Genomic DNA, 16,860 nt, shown 5'->3' with positions numbered 1-16,860 from the left:
ATCCAATGAAGTTTTTTTTTTAAAGTCTTCAGTGTTTGATGAATTATACTAATTCATGAATTATGCTAATCACAGAATCATTTTTATCTTTCAAAGTGCCTTTTTTCACAGTAAAAAAAGAGTCATACGTTAACCCTCAGTAGAGAGTGCAACTTGAGATGCTTTTGTTATGAATGGAGTGAAGCTAAGTGGATCTATCCACCCTCTTTCACCTAGGAGTACAAAGTTGGATAAGATATAGTGTGCCTTTTAAAAGTGGGGTACTTCCACTCATATTGTGCTTCTCTTGGCTTTGCCAAGGAGAAAGCTAATTAAATTTGGCTCCAACCAATCATAATGGATTATAACGCAAGAATGGGTTTTACAACCAAACAGAACAGATGCCACAGCAAAGGGAAGGGATGCTGGCTGGAAACAGTGGAGCAGGCTATGTTGTATGATTCAGGTGCATACAGCTCTGAATCTGTGAGAATCTAACCCTAAGATGGTAGAAAGGACTGCAGGGAAGCCCCTGACTGTTCTGACTGAAGTCGTATCTTCTGATCTAAATCAACTGCATCTGAATATACTAAAAGAGAAAAATCTGCTAGGTGGGGCACCTGGGTGGCTCAGTGGTTGAGCATCTGCCTTTGGCTCAGGTCATGATCCTGGGGTCCTGGGATCAAGTCTTGCATCAGGCTCCCCAATGAGAGCCTGCTTCTCCCTCTGCCTGTCTCTGCCTTTCTCTCTGTCTCTCATGAATAAATAAATAAAAGCTTAAAAGAAAAAAAAAAAAGAAAAAAAGAAAAACCTCCCAGGCAGTTAGAGATTTACTGAGAATATTTTCCCTGAAACCTACTCTTGCCATAGTCTTAATCCATCAGTACATCGCAACACAGTTTTTCTAGTTACCCTGGCCAAAGCTCTGGAGTCAACCATTTCTCATCTTTTTACTCTAATATCCCACATTAGCACTGTAAGCAAATCTTGGTCATTCCATCTTCAAAATATGTCCATTAGCTGACTACTTCTTATCACTACTATTACTATTTTCCAGGCCATGCCACCACTGTTCTTGCCTGGATGGCTGCAGTAGTTTCCTTACTGTCTGCTTCCCCACTTCATTCTATTCCTAACCTGACGGCCAAAAGTGATTCCATTAAAACAGAAGTTAGGTGGTGTCACTCTTCTCCTGCAAGGCCCTATACCATCTGGATTCCCATTACCTCTCTGATTTTCTTTCCCACTAGGACAGTGTGGTGGGCCTGATGACAAAAACTGGTCCTAATTTTCCACCCTTCACTATATTCACACCCTTTGACTTCAAGAGTCTCCCCGTAAAGAAGTGGAGTTTGTTCTCCATCTCTGGAAACTAAGCTGCTTTAATGAATTGCTTTGGTCAGTAGAATGTAGTAGAAGTGCCATTGTTTCAGTTCTGAACTCAGACCTTAAGAGGTCTTGTGTGTACTCTCCTTCCTCACCATCTCCTCTCTTTCACTCCTCTTCTCTTCTCCTCTTTCTCTCTTCTTTCTTTCTCTTTTTCCTTTCTTTCCTCTTCCTCCTCCCTCCATACTCCTGCTATGACATGAGAACAGAACATCATCCTACTGGAGGATGTGAGGCACACAGGCATATGAAGCAGAGCTAAGTCAACCCAGCTGTCTTATTGAAAACCAAGATAGGTAAGAGAGCTCAGGCAAAGTCAGCAAAATTGTGCTGATTTGCAGCTAACTGCATAGGCGTGAGTGCGCCCTGACAAGCTCATCTCATCTCAACAGAACCACCCAGAGGATCTGTAGACTCATGAGTAAAACTAAATGCTATTGTGTACCACTGAGGTTCTGAGGTTGCCTGCTACTCACCATTCTTGTGGGATAGATGACTGATAGAGTAACCCCCCCACCCCCACCCATTCTTCTCCAGCCATAATAGCCTTCTGAAAAGCACCGGCCATACTTCTACATCAGAGGCTTTGTAGTTACTGTTCCCTCTGGCTAGAATCCTCTTCCTGGATCCACCTCACTCTCAATAGCTGCATGCCTTGATCCCTAACCTTCAGATCTTCTTCTAACACATTCTATTCTTCCTTTTCAACTTTAACTTCCTCCTTAGCACTTGTTACTATCCAATATATTTTACATATTCCTTATCTTTCTTGCTTATTGCCTAACTCCCACACAAGCTCCTTGGAAGCAGAGATTTTTACCTTTTTTTATTTGCTACTGTATTCCCATACCTAGAATAGTGCCTGGCACATAAAATAATAAAGCAATACACACATTTATCAAATAAGTAAATGAATGAATGTGAATTCCCCCCGGAATGGTAGAAGTGATCAGAAAATGTTTTAATTTTTAAAAACTGATGAGATTAGGCAGCTCAGATGGCTCAGCGGTTTAGCGCCGCTTTCAGCCCAGGGCCTGATCCTGGAGTCCTGGGATCAAGTCCCACATCAGGCTCCCGGTGTGGAGCCTGCTTCTCCTTCTGCCTGTGTCTCTGCCTCTCTCTCTCTCTCCTCTCTGTCTGTGTTTCTCATGAATGAATAAATAAAATCTTTTAAAAAAACTGATGAAATTAAAAATCCCAGAATTATATTAGTTTTATCTAACTTCTCTTCTTCTCCACCACCATGACTCTAGTCATAACCACCCTGAGCTTCTGTCTGGATTGCTGCTATTGCTTCCTTACTAGTTTTTCTATACCTGGCCCTGCTCCATACAATCCATCACAGCCAGGGGGGTCTTTTTAAAGAGAAAACCAGATTGAGACTGAAATCCTTAGCATTGTTGAACAGGATCTTCAAGATCTAGCTCCTCCCTACCTTTCCATCTTTAACTCATACAGACTCTTCTCATTCTCCTTGCTAGCTTACCAGTCCTAAGGTTTCTTAAAATCACTGTGACCCTTCCTGCCTCAGGACCTTTCCAAAAGCTGTTTCCACTCCCTGGGAATGCTCAACATCATCCCTTGGCCTACTCAGCCCCGATTCATCCTTCTGATCTCATCTCAAGGATCACTTCCTCAGGAAAGGCTTCATAATTCAAAGCTTTTTCTTTAAGGCACACAACGCAGGTTATAATGGTAAATTTGTGTAAGTCGTTTAATGTCTGCTTTTCCCAACATTCTGGAGACCCAGTGAGTGAGGACCTAAACTATTCACCAGGCCATTTGGCTAAGTTTGGCCTCAGATTCTGACAAGCCCTTTGTAGTTGAGAGGCTTGCAGTGTCAATCTGGAAACCCATGAGGAAAAGGGCTTTTGCATAATGGGTTGAGTCTTCCAGGAAAAGCTCAGCCCTGATGATATTTTTGTTTCTTTCTAAAGCCACAAAGGTCTATAAACCACTCCTCTCCCTGACCACCACCAGTCCATTAGCAGTAGGAGCTGGAGAGAATATTTACATTCTAAGGGGTTTGCATTGAAGAATGGCACCTCTTGTCACTCTTGCCTTGTCATGATTTAGAGGACAGCCATTAGCAACAGAAATGAGCACAGCAAGAACAGCAGAAGCAGTGATGATCAACTCTAGCTAGGATTTCTGTCTTCTCTTGCTGTGAACGCACTGCCACAGGCTAAGCAGATTAAAGCAACACAAATTTATTATCTTACAGTTTTGTGGATCAGGCATCTGAGCACAGCTCCACTGGATCCTGGCTCAGGGTCTCACAAGGCTGCAGTTCTCACCTGACCTTCAAGGTCCTCATCTGAGCCCATGCAGATTGTTGGTAAAATTCCATTCCTTGTGGGCTGCAAGAATGGGTTCCCCGTATTTTTGCTGGCTGTCAACTGGGAATCATGCTCAACTCTCGAGGTCACTTGCTCTCCTTGCCACACGGTCCTCAGAGACCATTCACTACATGGATATTTAGGGTTTTTTTCAAGGCCAGCTGGAAGGCACTTTCCTGACTTCTTCCTTGTGACCAGCAGAGAGCTTACCTGATCAGGCCAGGTCCACCCTGAGAAGCTCTCATTCGCCATACAATATAACATATTGTGGGGGTGATACCTCGTGGTATTCGGAAGTCCCGCTGCACTCGAGGGGATTATATGGGGCATCACACTGGGGGATCCCGCCTACTACAGGCAGTTAGGACAGCTGATAGTAATACTAAAACACTACTGAGTATCCATTGCCAGCACTGTGCCAAGTGCTTTGCAGCATTTAATCTTTACTTTTTAATAGATTTATTTACTTATTCAAGAGAGACACAGAGAAAGAGGCAGAGACATAGGCAGAGGGAGAAGCAGACTCCCTGTGGAGAGCCTGATGTAGGACTCAATCTCTGGACCCCAGGATCATGACCTGAGCCAAATGCAGATGCTCAACCACTGAGCCACCAGGCGTCCCGCAGCATTTAATCTTTAAAATAAACTATAAGGTAAGTTCTATTACTTTCTCTGTTTTATAGGTGAAGAAACTGATGCTCAGAGGCCAGGTGACTTCATCCAATTTCCCACAATCAGTAAGGAACATAACCTACATTTTGAACTCTGGTCTTTCTGACTCCAGAACCCATTCTGATTATCCACTTTACCTCATCGCACCTGGTTCTCCTATAACCAGTAGAATGATGATTATCACTGTTGTATGGCTGTAAACACTGGTAGTCCTGCCCACACCTCGGGAAATAGGTCCTTCATGAAATTGTTCTTAATTAACCTTTAATTAATTAAAATGTGTCATCCATATCCTACAAAGAACCCTAACTGATAATCACTTTAAACTCTTAGTGGAATTATTGATGTAGGCATAATCTGGCAGTAAAAGCTTTAGGCATGCAGTTATTGGGGCACTGGACACTTGCATAGTACTGCTAAAATGATACCACACTGTTTACTTCCTAGTCACAACGATGAAAACTTAATGCTACAAGGGAAGGATAAGATTGCCATTTGCCTTATGTGGTCAATGCTAGGATCCCTCATGGTGGGTCAATCAGAACATACATATCTTATGACAAAATGCAGTACGAAGTTCAAATCTCCTATGATAACGATCTAGCTAACAAGGCCTAACCTGAGTTCATTTTGCCTTTGCGTTTTACTTCCAGTTTATAAGAAATAAGTGGGTTAGAGAAACAAGCTAAATAATGGCAGAGAGAAACAACTAGTCAAATCTAGAGTTACGATGTTTTATAGGTAATTGCCCAAATCATTTTACAAGTATTGTATCATGTCTATGCTTGGCAAAAGAGCTTAAGAAATATCCATGCAATGATAATGATATTTATTCATGCATGAATTGGTCCCTAATTGGACAAACCAGGTTGAAAGGACATCTGGGGGATGATTTAGGTAATCAAATGTGGCCCAGGTATTAAATAAGATGTGTTGACATGGAAAGTTTAAGATTATTCACCTAAAAAAGAAAGCAGTTACAAAACACTTTTTTAACAACTTAAAAAATAGTATTTTCCTCATTTTTAAAAAGATGTAAAAATACATAAGTTCTGGAAGGATATACAATAAGATTGACAGTGGTAATCTCTAGTTGGTGGAAATAGTGCTTTTATTTTCTTATTTTGTTTATCTGTCCATGTGATGCTTTGTAATTACAAGAGAGTTTTAATTGAATAAGAAGGAAAGAAAGTGATCAGTATATAAGTTTTAGCCTAAGCCACAGGTGTAAGTGAGATTGCCCAGAGAAAGGGCTATGAAGAATAAAAGGGCTAAGAACACAGCATTTCAGAAACATCAAGATTTCAGAGAAGACTGGGAATGGAGAGCTGGTCAGAGAGTGAGGAGGGGGCCATGAGGAAACAGATGAAGCAGGGAGGCCAGGGAAGGAGACTGTTTCCAGAAGGAGGGGAGAGTCAGGTGTATTAAATGCTAAGGACGGGCAAGCAGGGGGAGGAGTAAGAGGCCACTGACTTTGCCATAGAAGTCAACAAAGACTTTTTGGCACGTGGAGACGTAAGGAACAAGAGATGGTTCTCAAAAGGAGTGGGTAATGCGGGGAGGGACACAAGACAGTAAGTAAGGGTAAGCAGCAGTGCCCATCCTTGCACAAGGTGGAGGACCAGGATGAGGTGCCTTCAGGTGAGTTCCAGGGAAAGGACCACCCGCCTCCAACTCCTTTGTCCAGCGAGAGTGGCGCCCCCTAGAGGATGGAAAGGGAAGACTCTGTGAAGCACATAGAGGGAAGAGTGAAGCAATTTATGGGCTGGTTAGAGGCCAGTGGAATGAAGAAATTGAAAACCTAAGAGGAGAAGGAAGGCTCATTTGTGGCACAGGATGCCCAAGTCACAGAGGAGGGAACCTGGTGGAGAGCAGAGGAGGCCGATGAGCGTGTCAGGGACTGAGGCGGGCTTCCTCTGAATCAGAGTGAACATTCAGGAGCCAGGACCCAAACCAGGCAACTCTCAGCTTCTGTTCAAGTCACCAAACTGGTGATGATTAACGTAGTATACTTGGAAAGCAGATTTTCCAAGGGGCGGTGTGCTGGCTTTGGAGTTCTGCTAAGCCACGTTACCAGGCACTAGATCCTGTGGGCCTCACACACTGTTGGGGCAGAAGGCTGCCAGCATGATGGGATTGGTGGTGGTGGTGGTGGGGGGGGAGGGGGGGTTGAAGCTTCTTCACCCTGGGAATATCTCCCAAGGGTTTTTCTTAATGACAGGTGGTGTAATGAAGTGAATAGACAGTGTGAGGTCTGGGGTCAGCCGTTGAGTTTACAGTCCATCCCCTCTGTCCCAGATACTTCTTGAACATTGGTTTGACTTATCACCGTTTATCACATACCCACAGGGTGAAAAGAGCACTATTCTCAGTACAGCCCATGACATTTTATTTGATCCAGAATCTGTTTGGAGAAGGGGCTGGAATATTCTGGGGCTGTGTATGCCATAAGAAATACGCCACAGTTCTTGTGTGCCTGGATCAGAGACCTGCCTCCCTGAAAAAAATAAGCCCGAAGGAAGAACAAAGGTGCAATACTTGGCCTGATAATTTCCTTTCTTTCCCTGTACTCTCTTCCCAGTGGCCCATCACTTGATAAGAAAACCCCAATGCCTTCTGGCCTCTTCTGGCCCACCCAGTCCTGCCTTGGAGCCGCTGACCACAGCAGCAAACTGTCCCCAGGTCAGCAGGTCTCAGATGTGCATGCAACACCCCACACAGGGGCTTCACAGAGACCACAGCCGTCTTCCGGGGGATCCAGCAGCTGCTCAGGGTCGAGCAGCTCGGAGTGCATTAATCACACGTTATTATTCCCCCACTGCTCTGCTTGCTGTGTCAGTTAGATCTGGGACAAGCTGTTGGTCAGAGGGTTTTCTCCCTGGTGCCTGTTTGTAGACACTCATCTTTCCAATTTATCCTTCAGGCGATAGTTTGTAGGACAGGAGCGGGATCCCCCATTTCCCTCACAGCTTTAGGAGCTCTGGGGCTTTGCACAAATGTGTACAAAGTGTAGAGACTCCAGCCAAGAGAGGAGAGTGGGAAGGAAAACTGCAACGGGAGGGAGAGCTGGAAGGTGCTGGGCCATTAATTATAGCTCAGTGGGGATGGGGAAGGAAATGGCAAGTCAGAGTGGAGCTCCAGAGCAAAAGCAAACAGGAAGGTTTTAATGAGAAAATCCCTGAAAGGAAATGACTCCATGGTTTGGGAAAAGGGGGCTCTGGCCGGGCTGGAGGCCGACACGTGTGTAGCCCCATCCAGAGGGAGGGAGGGGAGTCAGCCGGAAGGGGGTCCACCTCGGAGAGGAAGGGCTTTCTTTTTGGCACCAAGACATAGCAACCAGCCTCACTGTCCACCCAGGGTTTTGCCCCACATGCCCCTGGAATGGGTTGGAGAGGGAGTCTCAGGGCCAGAATGGCTGCTCCATCTGCTGCACGGTTGAAAAAAAGCATCTTGACTCTGTATGGGACGGGAGGTTGAGATTGTGTGGTCAAAGATCTGTTTGGAGAAGGGGCTGGAATATTCTGGGGCCGTGAGCCCATGAAGGATGCACAACAGTATTTCCAGGGCCTGGAACAGTTCTAAAAAAAAAAAAAAAAAATGCCGATAGAGAGGACAATCTCATTAAAGACTTGGTGTGTGAATCACAGAGAGAAGCATTTTCTGATTCAAAAATCAGGGCCTGGCATCCAAGAAAATGTTTTTTTCCTGGTTTCTGAATTTTTGTACTTGGAATGCCTTAAAATGGCAAAAAGTGAAATCATACCGATCATAAATGTAACAAAATTGATTTATTAAAAAATTATAACATTGTACGAAATTGGAAGTTTCCTGGAGAATCCAGCATGGATGGACACTGGGTTTGAACTGGAGCCTATCTGAGCAGAGCTAAGGAACTCTTTTTTTTTTTTTTTTAAGATTTTATTTATTCATGAGAGAGAGAGAGAGAGAGAGAGAGAGAGAGGCAGAGACACAGGCAGAGGGAGAAGCAGGCTCCATGCAGGGAGCCCAACATGGGATTCGATCCCGGATCTCCAGGATCACGTTCTGGGCTGCTGGCGGCGCCAAACCGCTGAGCCACCCAGGCTGCCCAGGAACAACACTCTTCAAATCATCAATTTGTTCAGAGGTGGGGGGGAGGAGAAGAGGGGAGATCAAGTTTCCTTCAAAGGGTGGGGGCGTGGGCAGAGAAACTGAGGTCCTCTGGTGTGTTCAGGGACTAGGATGCTGGGGCCAGGGACCTAGACTTGAGCCCTTGCTTGTCACTGTCCTAGCTGTGTCTCAGGCAAACCTGGGGTCCCTGATTTGCAAAGCCAGGACAGTACTGAGCCCACTGGGGACTGTGAGTATTCCAGCCATTCCACTGGCCACCTCGTCCAGTACCTGGCATGGACGGGCATGTGTAAATGTCAGCTCCTTTGCTCTCTCCATCCGACCTCAGTGATGCATGGAAGGATGCCACAGCTTTGGAGGGTGCCAGTCACTGAAAACCCCTGGTGATTTAGCAGACATTTGGGGACTCCTTCGGAAGCACCTCTTCAATTGCTGTCTGCTGCCCAGTGCCCACCGCAAACCAGCAATGGGCTGGGCCTCTCACTGGCTGGAAAACAGCACAGAGAGGAAGCAGTGAAGAGTCTGGGAGGAAACAAAGTTTCCTGTTCAATGAGGGGTGGGCAGGGCGAGGGAGAGCCTGGCAATTCTGGTAGAGCAAGAAAACAAAGGCAGTAATGGGGGGAAATATAAACCCAATCAAACTGCGGAGACCCCGCACCCCCCACCATGGTGCATTTTATCTGACCCGAGAAGCAGCCTGGGCAGAAAGAATGTGGGAACCTCAATTATGTTACAAATGATCACGAGGAACTTCCAGCCTTAGCTGATCCAGCAGGCAGCTCTTTTCAGCGACTTAAAAGGGCATTTAAAAGCCACTCACCAAGGCCCTCCTACAAGGGGAATGGGGGAGGACTTGTCATTTCTACCCAAACCCTGGCTTTCGGCACTGTCACTTCTGCATACCCTGGCTTTTTCTAAAAAGGTCTCTGTCTTTTAAATTTCATCATTTACACCACTTGCTTCAATGATTCTGAAGTTGGCATGCTGCTCCATGATTTTGCTGCTTTCTGAATCACATGCTTTACCTCCGTTACGTACTGGGGCTTGGAGTCCAGCCTCAGAAGGAGGCTGCCAAAGCCTCCCATTCCTTTCCCAAGGCTAGCCAGTGACACGTGTGGTCAGAAACATTCTCTTCCTCAAAGTCTCTTTTTCTAATTCTAGATAATCCTTGAAGAAAGATCCTAGGCTGGGCCATGACTGCCTAAGAGTTTAAAACAATTCAGATGAATACATATTTGGGCATCTACTATATGTCAAGCCCGATGTGGGGGCGGGGTGCGAGGTGAGGACCCCTGGCTTCTATTTTAAAGGGCCTTGCTGCTTATAGGGGGACAATATGTGGGGTCTATAGGGGAGACCAACTCCCATAGGCTATGAGTAGAGGCAGACTGGCACAATGCAAACAGGTCACTGTTCTTGTGTTCATTTAAAACATATTTACTGAGTACCTATTATGTGCTATGCACTTTTCAGCTTCTCTGGAGATAGTAGGAGGAACAAGAATGTGGGGTCTAAGGTCAGCACTGAATCAAAGCCCTGCCTCTGAGGCAAGTAATTGTGTTTTAGGCAAGGTTCTTGAACTCTCTGAGCTCCAGATTTCTCACCTCAAAAGTGGAATCACAATCACAATAATATTATCTACAGACTTCTTAAGCGGAAAAGTAGTTATGGTGGATGGTCAATAAATGTTGGTGACTGTTCTAGAGAGATGAATAGATAAGTATGATGGTTAGATAGGCAAGTGGGGAGGGTAAAGGCAATTAATTTGATTTCTTTCTGGCTGTGAGAAAATGCACAAGAGGGAGAAATGAAGCTGTATAGAGGCAGGATTCCAGATCAGGCTGTGCCTGAAGCTGTGTTTCCTCAAGGATTCACAAATTTACTAAGAGCATGTTTTAATTTTTTATGTTAACATTAAGTGTTGATGATTATCTCTAGATACATGCATACATATGTATGTATAATAAATATATATTCTTACAAGCTTATATATTTTAAGTTATCTGAATGTCTAATGTCTAATCCAATCACTGCATGATTTCAGACACATTTGTGTGATCACATTAATGTCAAGTAAAGTTGCTTTATTTATTTTCCTCTAACGAGGAAAGAATAGAGCTGGGCTTAATGTAGAAATGTTTTTGTATCTGCTGAAAGCTAAAAAACCCCCAGCAGGGTGCATTTTATCAGAAGGAAGGTTTAGAAGTAGTTGGAATTGAAGAAAGCTGAGCATGAGAGGTTGTCCGCACCCGGCGGGTGGTATTGTAGATGGGCTGATCTGGAAAGAGCTGGACTCAGACAGTCAGCACCACATTGTGAGATGAAGAGAGACTGGGTTTTGGCAAAACAGTCTCATGTCACATTTCATTCATATTATTAATCTTTATTTTCCTGGTTTTGTAGCTTTTGCCTTTTTGGGCGTTTGAATCAGAAATTTGTTTTAGGGCTTATTAAACATTAACATAAAATGGATTAATACTTGGTGTTTTACTGTAGAAGTTTAAATGACACATTAATAAAAATAATTTAGGCCTAACCTAGAGGTTCACTAGATCTCTTGGAGGCAGGGCGTGTCCCAGTGTAAGAGCAGACTGCTGGAACTCCATCCTGGGGGCAGAAGAAGGGCTGACTGGAAATGTCACTCTTCCGGGGCAGGGCAGGACTTGTGGCCACAGATTCCTAGGAACTGCAGGCAGGTTCTAGAAGTGTTACCAGAGGAGTTTGGATGGGTTCAATGGAGCATGTGTTACTGAGAAGAGATCTTTTCCCAACTTTCTCCTGCTTAACCTCCTGGCTACAGAGACCTTACCGTCTATTGCTTCTCTCTACTTCATTCAGTTGCTTATGCAACGAGTGGCAGATCTGGGTGTGTCGGCTACTTGCTAGCTCAGGGATACAGCATGTGTATCATGGACTCACTGCACTGGCGTGGACCACTGTATATGCCCTGGATTCCCAATTTCTCATCCTTTTCTGCAGACCAAGTCTTTAGAATTCTACATGGAAGTCCCACTCCCACTTTTGCAAATAAACAATCAAGCTTCCTTTAGTTTGTTCAACCACATACCTGGAAGGGGACATGTACCAGGTGTGTCATTTTCTCCAGACTTTTTCTTGGTGCTGTCTGATTCTAGGTCAGGAACCTGCAAAAAAACAAGAATTCTGGAATTAGGGAGTCTCAGTGGATCAGTCTTTCCAAGGGATTTCGGGCAGGAACAAGTGTTAGGGAGCATTAGTAGAGGCAGTGAGTAAACAGGACATGATTGGCCAGGAAGCCAGAAATTTCCTGATAAGGCAGGAGTCTTATTTTTTAAGTTAAGGTAAGCTAGCTAAAGCCGAGTTGGAGGATTGTGACCGGTATTTGTTAAATTTTCTTGACAAGTGCATCTTATAACGGTGGGCTGACTTAGCTTCACATTTGTGATGTGGGCAGGGCCACTGAAGTGGCCTCCATTTTGTGGGTCCTGATATACAAAGTAATTTTATCACATCTTAGGTTGGGTCCTTGGGAAGTAGAGCCTAAGGTTTGCCTCTGAGGACATGTGATTTATTGATTTATTCAGGAAAAACTTGTAAGTGAAAAAGGGAAGTAGAAAAGTAAAGGGGAGAGTAGAGCAAGGATGTGGTCTCAGAAAAAGCCTGACTTGATCTACAGAGGACTCTGGGACATAAGTGATATCACAGAAATGCTCCCACCATAAGGCATGAGGCCCAGATTTTTGTGGGTTGGGAAGCTGTTTGTGTATGTGTGTGTGCACGCACTGGGGAGGCATGACCTCACAGCTGAGGCATCTCCCATCAGCTGTAAGGGTAATTTCTAGAGAAAGGGGATACTGGGAATGTTAGCACACTCCTACTATAGGATGGGTGCACCATCCCAGAAAGAGGGATCTGGGTGAGAGACCAAATGAATCCGTCACACATAGGTTCAAATGCAGGGTTCACTTTCAAAAGTTAGCATGACCATTATATGAGGTAACTGAGAAAAGCACCTGGTACAGAAACTGTCCCTTCCTCTCCCTTCCAGCATTAAGAAGCAGAAATTCCAGAAGCCTGGGTGGCTCAGCAGTTGAGCGTCTGCTTTTGGCTCAAGGCATGATCCCTGAGTCCCGGGATCAAGTCCCACATCAGGCTTCCTGCAGGGAGCCTGCTTCTCCCTCTGCCTCTGTCTCTGCCTCTCTCTGTGTGTCTCTCATGAATAAATAAATAAAAAATATATATATATATTTTTAAAGAGGCAGAAATTCTTGACAGGCTGACCCAATCCAAAAATCTACCTAATTCATACTCTGGCTAGACAAGAAGGTAAACCCATCACTGAAACCTTACTTCTCTGCACCACATGGTGGAATCCAATCCATGCCTGGCCCAACCACATGGTGGAATCCAATCCATGCCTGGTCTCCTGCTCACCCAAGGCCTTGGCTGTTGTCATTGCTCCTAAAGAATTAGTGTCTTTCCTGTCCAAAAGTCAGCCCTTTTGAACCTGTAGAGCAGTGCAGTGCTTCCCAAACTGTATTCCATTTAAGCTCTAGGTTAATGGAAGTTAGAGAAAGAAGGTTGTGGTAGGCAGAAAAATGTCTCTCCTAAAGACACTCCCCCCTAATTCCTGGAACCCATGACTATGTTGCCTTATGTGGCAAATGGAATTTTGCAGATATGACTAAGAGTACAGACCTTGAGATGGGGAGATTATCCTTGATTATCCAAGTACGCCCAATCTAACACATGAGTCCTTAGGTTGGAAATCTTCCATGGCTGTGGTTCAAGAGAGATGAGATGGAAGAAGAAGGAGGAGAGACTTAAAGTTTGAGAGGGATTCAACTCATCATTGCAGAAGTTGAAGATAAGGGAAGAGCCCAGGAGCCAAGGAATTCAGGCAGCCTCTAGAAGCTGAGAATGGCCCTCAGCCATCAAGGAAATGGGAATCTCACTCCTCTAACCACAAGGAACTCAATTCTACCAAGAATCTGAATGACTAAGGAAGTAGTTAGATCCTCTCATTGAACCTCAAGAAGGAACGTGGCCATGCTGACAACTTGATCTTATCCTGAGGAGACCCACATCAAACTTCTGATCTACAGACTGTATAATAATACATTTGTGTCATTAAGCTGTTACATTTATGATAATTTTGTTACAGCAGCAATGGGAAACTAATACAGAGCTCTTGATCAAATTAATTTGGGAAATGATGCTATAGATTATAGGACATATTACCTTGTTATGAGAGAGTCACAGTAAAACAAAACCAATAACAAAACATTCATTGAATCAAATAGCAGATTACTTGCTCACTACAAAGGGAGAGGCCAATGCTATCCTGATTCATAATTCTGTGTTCGGATAGCATCACATGTTGTGTGCAAATAGAGGGCTGCTGCATACCCACGGCATCACATTCCGTTGTCATAGTTACTCTCTGAAAAGAAAGATGCCCTGACAAAGACCAGATTGGCTGTGGTAAATGGTGGGAAGGTACCCTGAGGGTGGCCAGATGCTTCTACATTCATGTCAGAGACATTTTTCTGAAATTTGTATTCAGTCAACTCAACAGAAACGTGGTCATTTACATTTAGAAAATAGGAAGCCTATGTTAATGATGGATACTTCCTAATGAGCATTTGTCCTAACACTCAGGGAAACAACTACCAACAAAACAACGTTTTGAAATGGATTTTGCCTCAAATTAAGTACAACTACTGGCAACTTCTCTTATGTCATTTCCTACCTTTCTCCAACTCAATCCCTGCACTCTAGCTATGCTGGGCTTCCTGTTTGAATGCACCGAGCATATCCTTCTGCAGGAACTTCCTACCTGCTCTTCCACCAGCCCGGATTGCCCTTCCTGCAGATGTTTGCATGCTTCACTCCCAACCTCTATTCATTGAGGCCTCTGCTCAAATGTTCCCATCTCAAAGAGGTCTTCCCGATGCACTTTATCTAAAATAGACACTCTTCACAATATTGCCCATGTCCTTCCCAACTTTATAGTTCCTAACAGCATTTCTGTATTTATTTGAGTAGCTGGTCAGTACAGTCTACCAGACTGTAACCTACATGAAGGCCAGAACCTTGTTTCTTATTCAGTGTGTACTGCTAGTTTCTGGCTCATGGTGAGTACATTCGTTGACCATGTGAAGGAATTTCTTGGAGTTGTGGTTCTCCACTGCCATTCTAGCCGTCTAGCACTCAAATACTAGCTACCTCACCTTGCCCAATTTCTCCCAAACCTAATTCCTTCCTCTAGTCCAATGCAATTGATATGAAAGGTTGTATATTTCAGAGGTTGTCACCATAATGTATATCCCATTGCACCTGGCCCCCTTATAAATTGATGTTGATACTTCTCTGAGGAGTGTGTCCACGTTCTCTCCTCTTGAATCTCAGTTGGTCTGTGACTATTATAGGACTACAATGGGGCACAATGTGACTTCTAAGTCTAGGTCATAAAAGGCAGCACAGCATTTACTTCATTCTTAGGTCTCTCCCTCTGGGACCACAGCCTCCATCCTATGCAAAGCTCAAGTGATATGGAAAGGCCACGTGAAGGTGTGGGGACAGTGAGGTTAGGTCCCCGCTGACAGCCTGCATCAACTTTCAGACATGGTAGGAAGCCTGAAGATGACTCCAGCCCCAACTGTTGTGTGACTGCAACTATAGAAGAGACTTTAGTGAGAACCACAAGCTGCTCAGACTGCCAAATCCATGGGGGACAATAATAAAATGTTTGTTCTTGTTTTGAGCCACTAGATTTAAGGATGTCTTGTTATATAGGAATAAATAATTGAAACAGATGGGATATGAAATTGTCTATTAGAAGACCTGATTTCTAATCTCTCTTCAGTGCCACTTAACACTCAACACTTGGCAGTCCCTCTACTTTTGGAGGATTATTTCCAACCTACCAAACCACAGCAAGTGTGTAGCCATTTCTTCTACCTTTCATCCTAGGGTGATTTAGTGAAACATGTTTATCTTCAGGAACTGTGCTTACACAATTGTGCTTACAAAAAATATATATACACATATATATGTATATATATATATGTGTGTGTGTTTGTACATATATTTTCTCAAGATTTTCCTATTATCACAATTAAGAATTCACCTAGATTCAGCCACTCCGAAGATTAACAAGTTCCCCAGGACACCTGAGTTAATGAACTTGACCCTGTTGTCAGTCTTCTCAGTCCCAGTCCCATGCCACTCCCTGGTGGCAGTTCCTTTTCCAGAAGTCCTTGTCAGATGAAAGCCAGGTTCTGTACATCTCCAGTCAAACTCAACTCTGCTGCCAGGGCAACCTCTCCTACGGCTACTAAACCACTTCTGCCAGCTAGTACTTAACTCAAGGGCAGGGGCAAGTCCCAGATCTCCACTGCCTCACTGTGGTGTTGCTGGACCTCTTGGGGGCATGGTAACAAACTTACAGTCAGAACTCCTCAAATGCAGTTAAGCCTTGAGTCTGGAAAATAAGATGGAGGTGGAAATATAGGCCAAAAAATCCAATGTCTATAGCTGGGGGAAGAAAACAGGGAGACTAGGTGCATAGGCACACAAAATGGGTCAACATGATTATGATGGTTAAGATCGTGGTGTCTGGCTTTAGGTGGGCTTGAGTTCTCAATCTGACTGTGCAAGTCCCTCAAACTCAATAAGCCCCAGTTTCCTTAGCTGTGAAATGGAACTAGGAGTAAAACTGTCCTCATAGGGATGTCATACGGACAAAATGAATGGTGCATGTCTGAGCCACCACTGCAAACTGGCACAAGGGAAGCCCTCAGGAAATGGGAGCCCTTGTCTTTCACTGACCCAGATCAACAAAGCTGCATGGAGGGGGGATTGGTTAAGGCTGTAATGGTCTATAATTTATGGAGTCAGAGTGGGGAGCTCTGAAATGGGCAAGGCCATCATATGTCCTCAGGGATGCTGGGTAAGAGTCTTGGGCCTTTTATATTTCCTTTTCCTCCCGCCAAGACTTCCACCACCTCCTCTGCAGTTGCCACTCTTGGATTGATTTTAAGCCACTAAAAATGTGGGCCCCTGGGACTAACACCCTGGGAAAACACCGCCTCCCATCTCTCCCCTTTCTCATTTGAAGGTTGGCTGAAGGGCCAACTCATAACACTTAACATAAACACCAGAAAATCTACTTAATGCCCTTGGTTTCCCACGAACTAGTGGTAGAACAGTGGCATTTGCACAAAACGGCTTGTACTAAAATAGGCAGCTTGAAATATTCCTGGCAGATGGTGCTAAATATAGACTCAGTGACAGATTGGCCCCACAGCTCTTCCCCCGAGCGTTAAGAACGTGCTGGAGCCAAGAAGCTTCTCTTTTCCGGAAGATTGTGGCAACAGCCCCAGGATCTCAC

At 44.5% G+C, this 16,860-nt stretch overlaps 1 protein-coding gene across 1 annotated transcript in view; it reads right to left on the bottom strand.

Annotated features, from left to right (window-relative positions):
• Positions 1-7,519: 7,519 nt before the first annotated feature.
• TSEN15 (tRNA splicing endonuclease subunit 15) overlaps positions 7,520-16,860 on the bottom strand; it is an 87,841-nt gene continuing 78,500 nt past the window's right edge. The window contains exons 2-3 of the mRNA XM_049112150.1: positions 11,554-11,629; positions 7,520-7,954 (exon numbers count right to left, since the gene is read on the bottom strand). Coding sequence (XP_048968107.1) covers positions 7,719-7,954; positions 11,554-11,629 — 312 coding nt within the window. The 3' untranslated portion in view covers positions 7,520-7,718. The remainder of the gene's footprint in view (positions 7,955-11,553; positions 11,630-16,860) is intronic.

The sequence above is a fragment of the Canis lupus genome, chromosome 7 (assembly GCF_003254725.2).
Source record: "Canis lupus dingo isolate Sandy chromosome 7, ASM325472v2, whole genome shotgun sequence".
Lineage (NCBI taxonomy): Eukaryota > Metazoa > Chordata > Mammalia > Carnivora > Canidae > Canis > Canis lupus.
The sequence above is the reverse complement of the archived record's forward strand: the minus strand, read 5'-3'. Positions and strand labels throughout refer to the sequence as shown.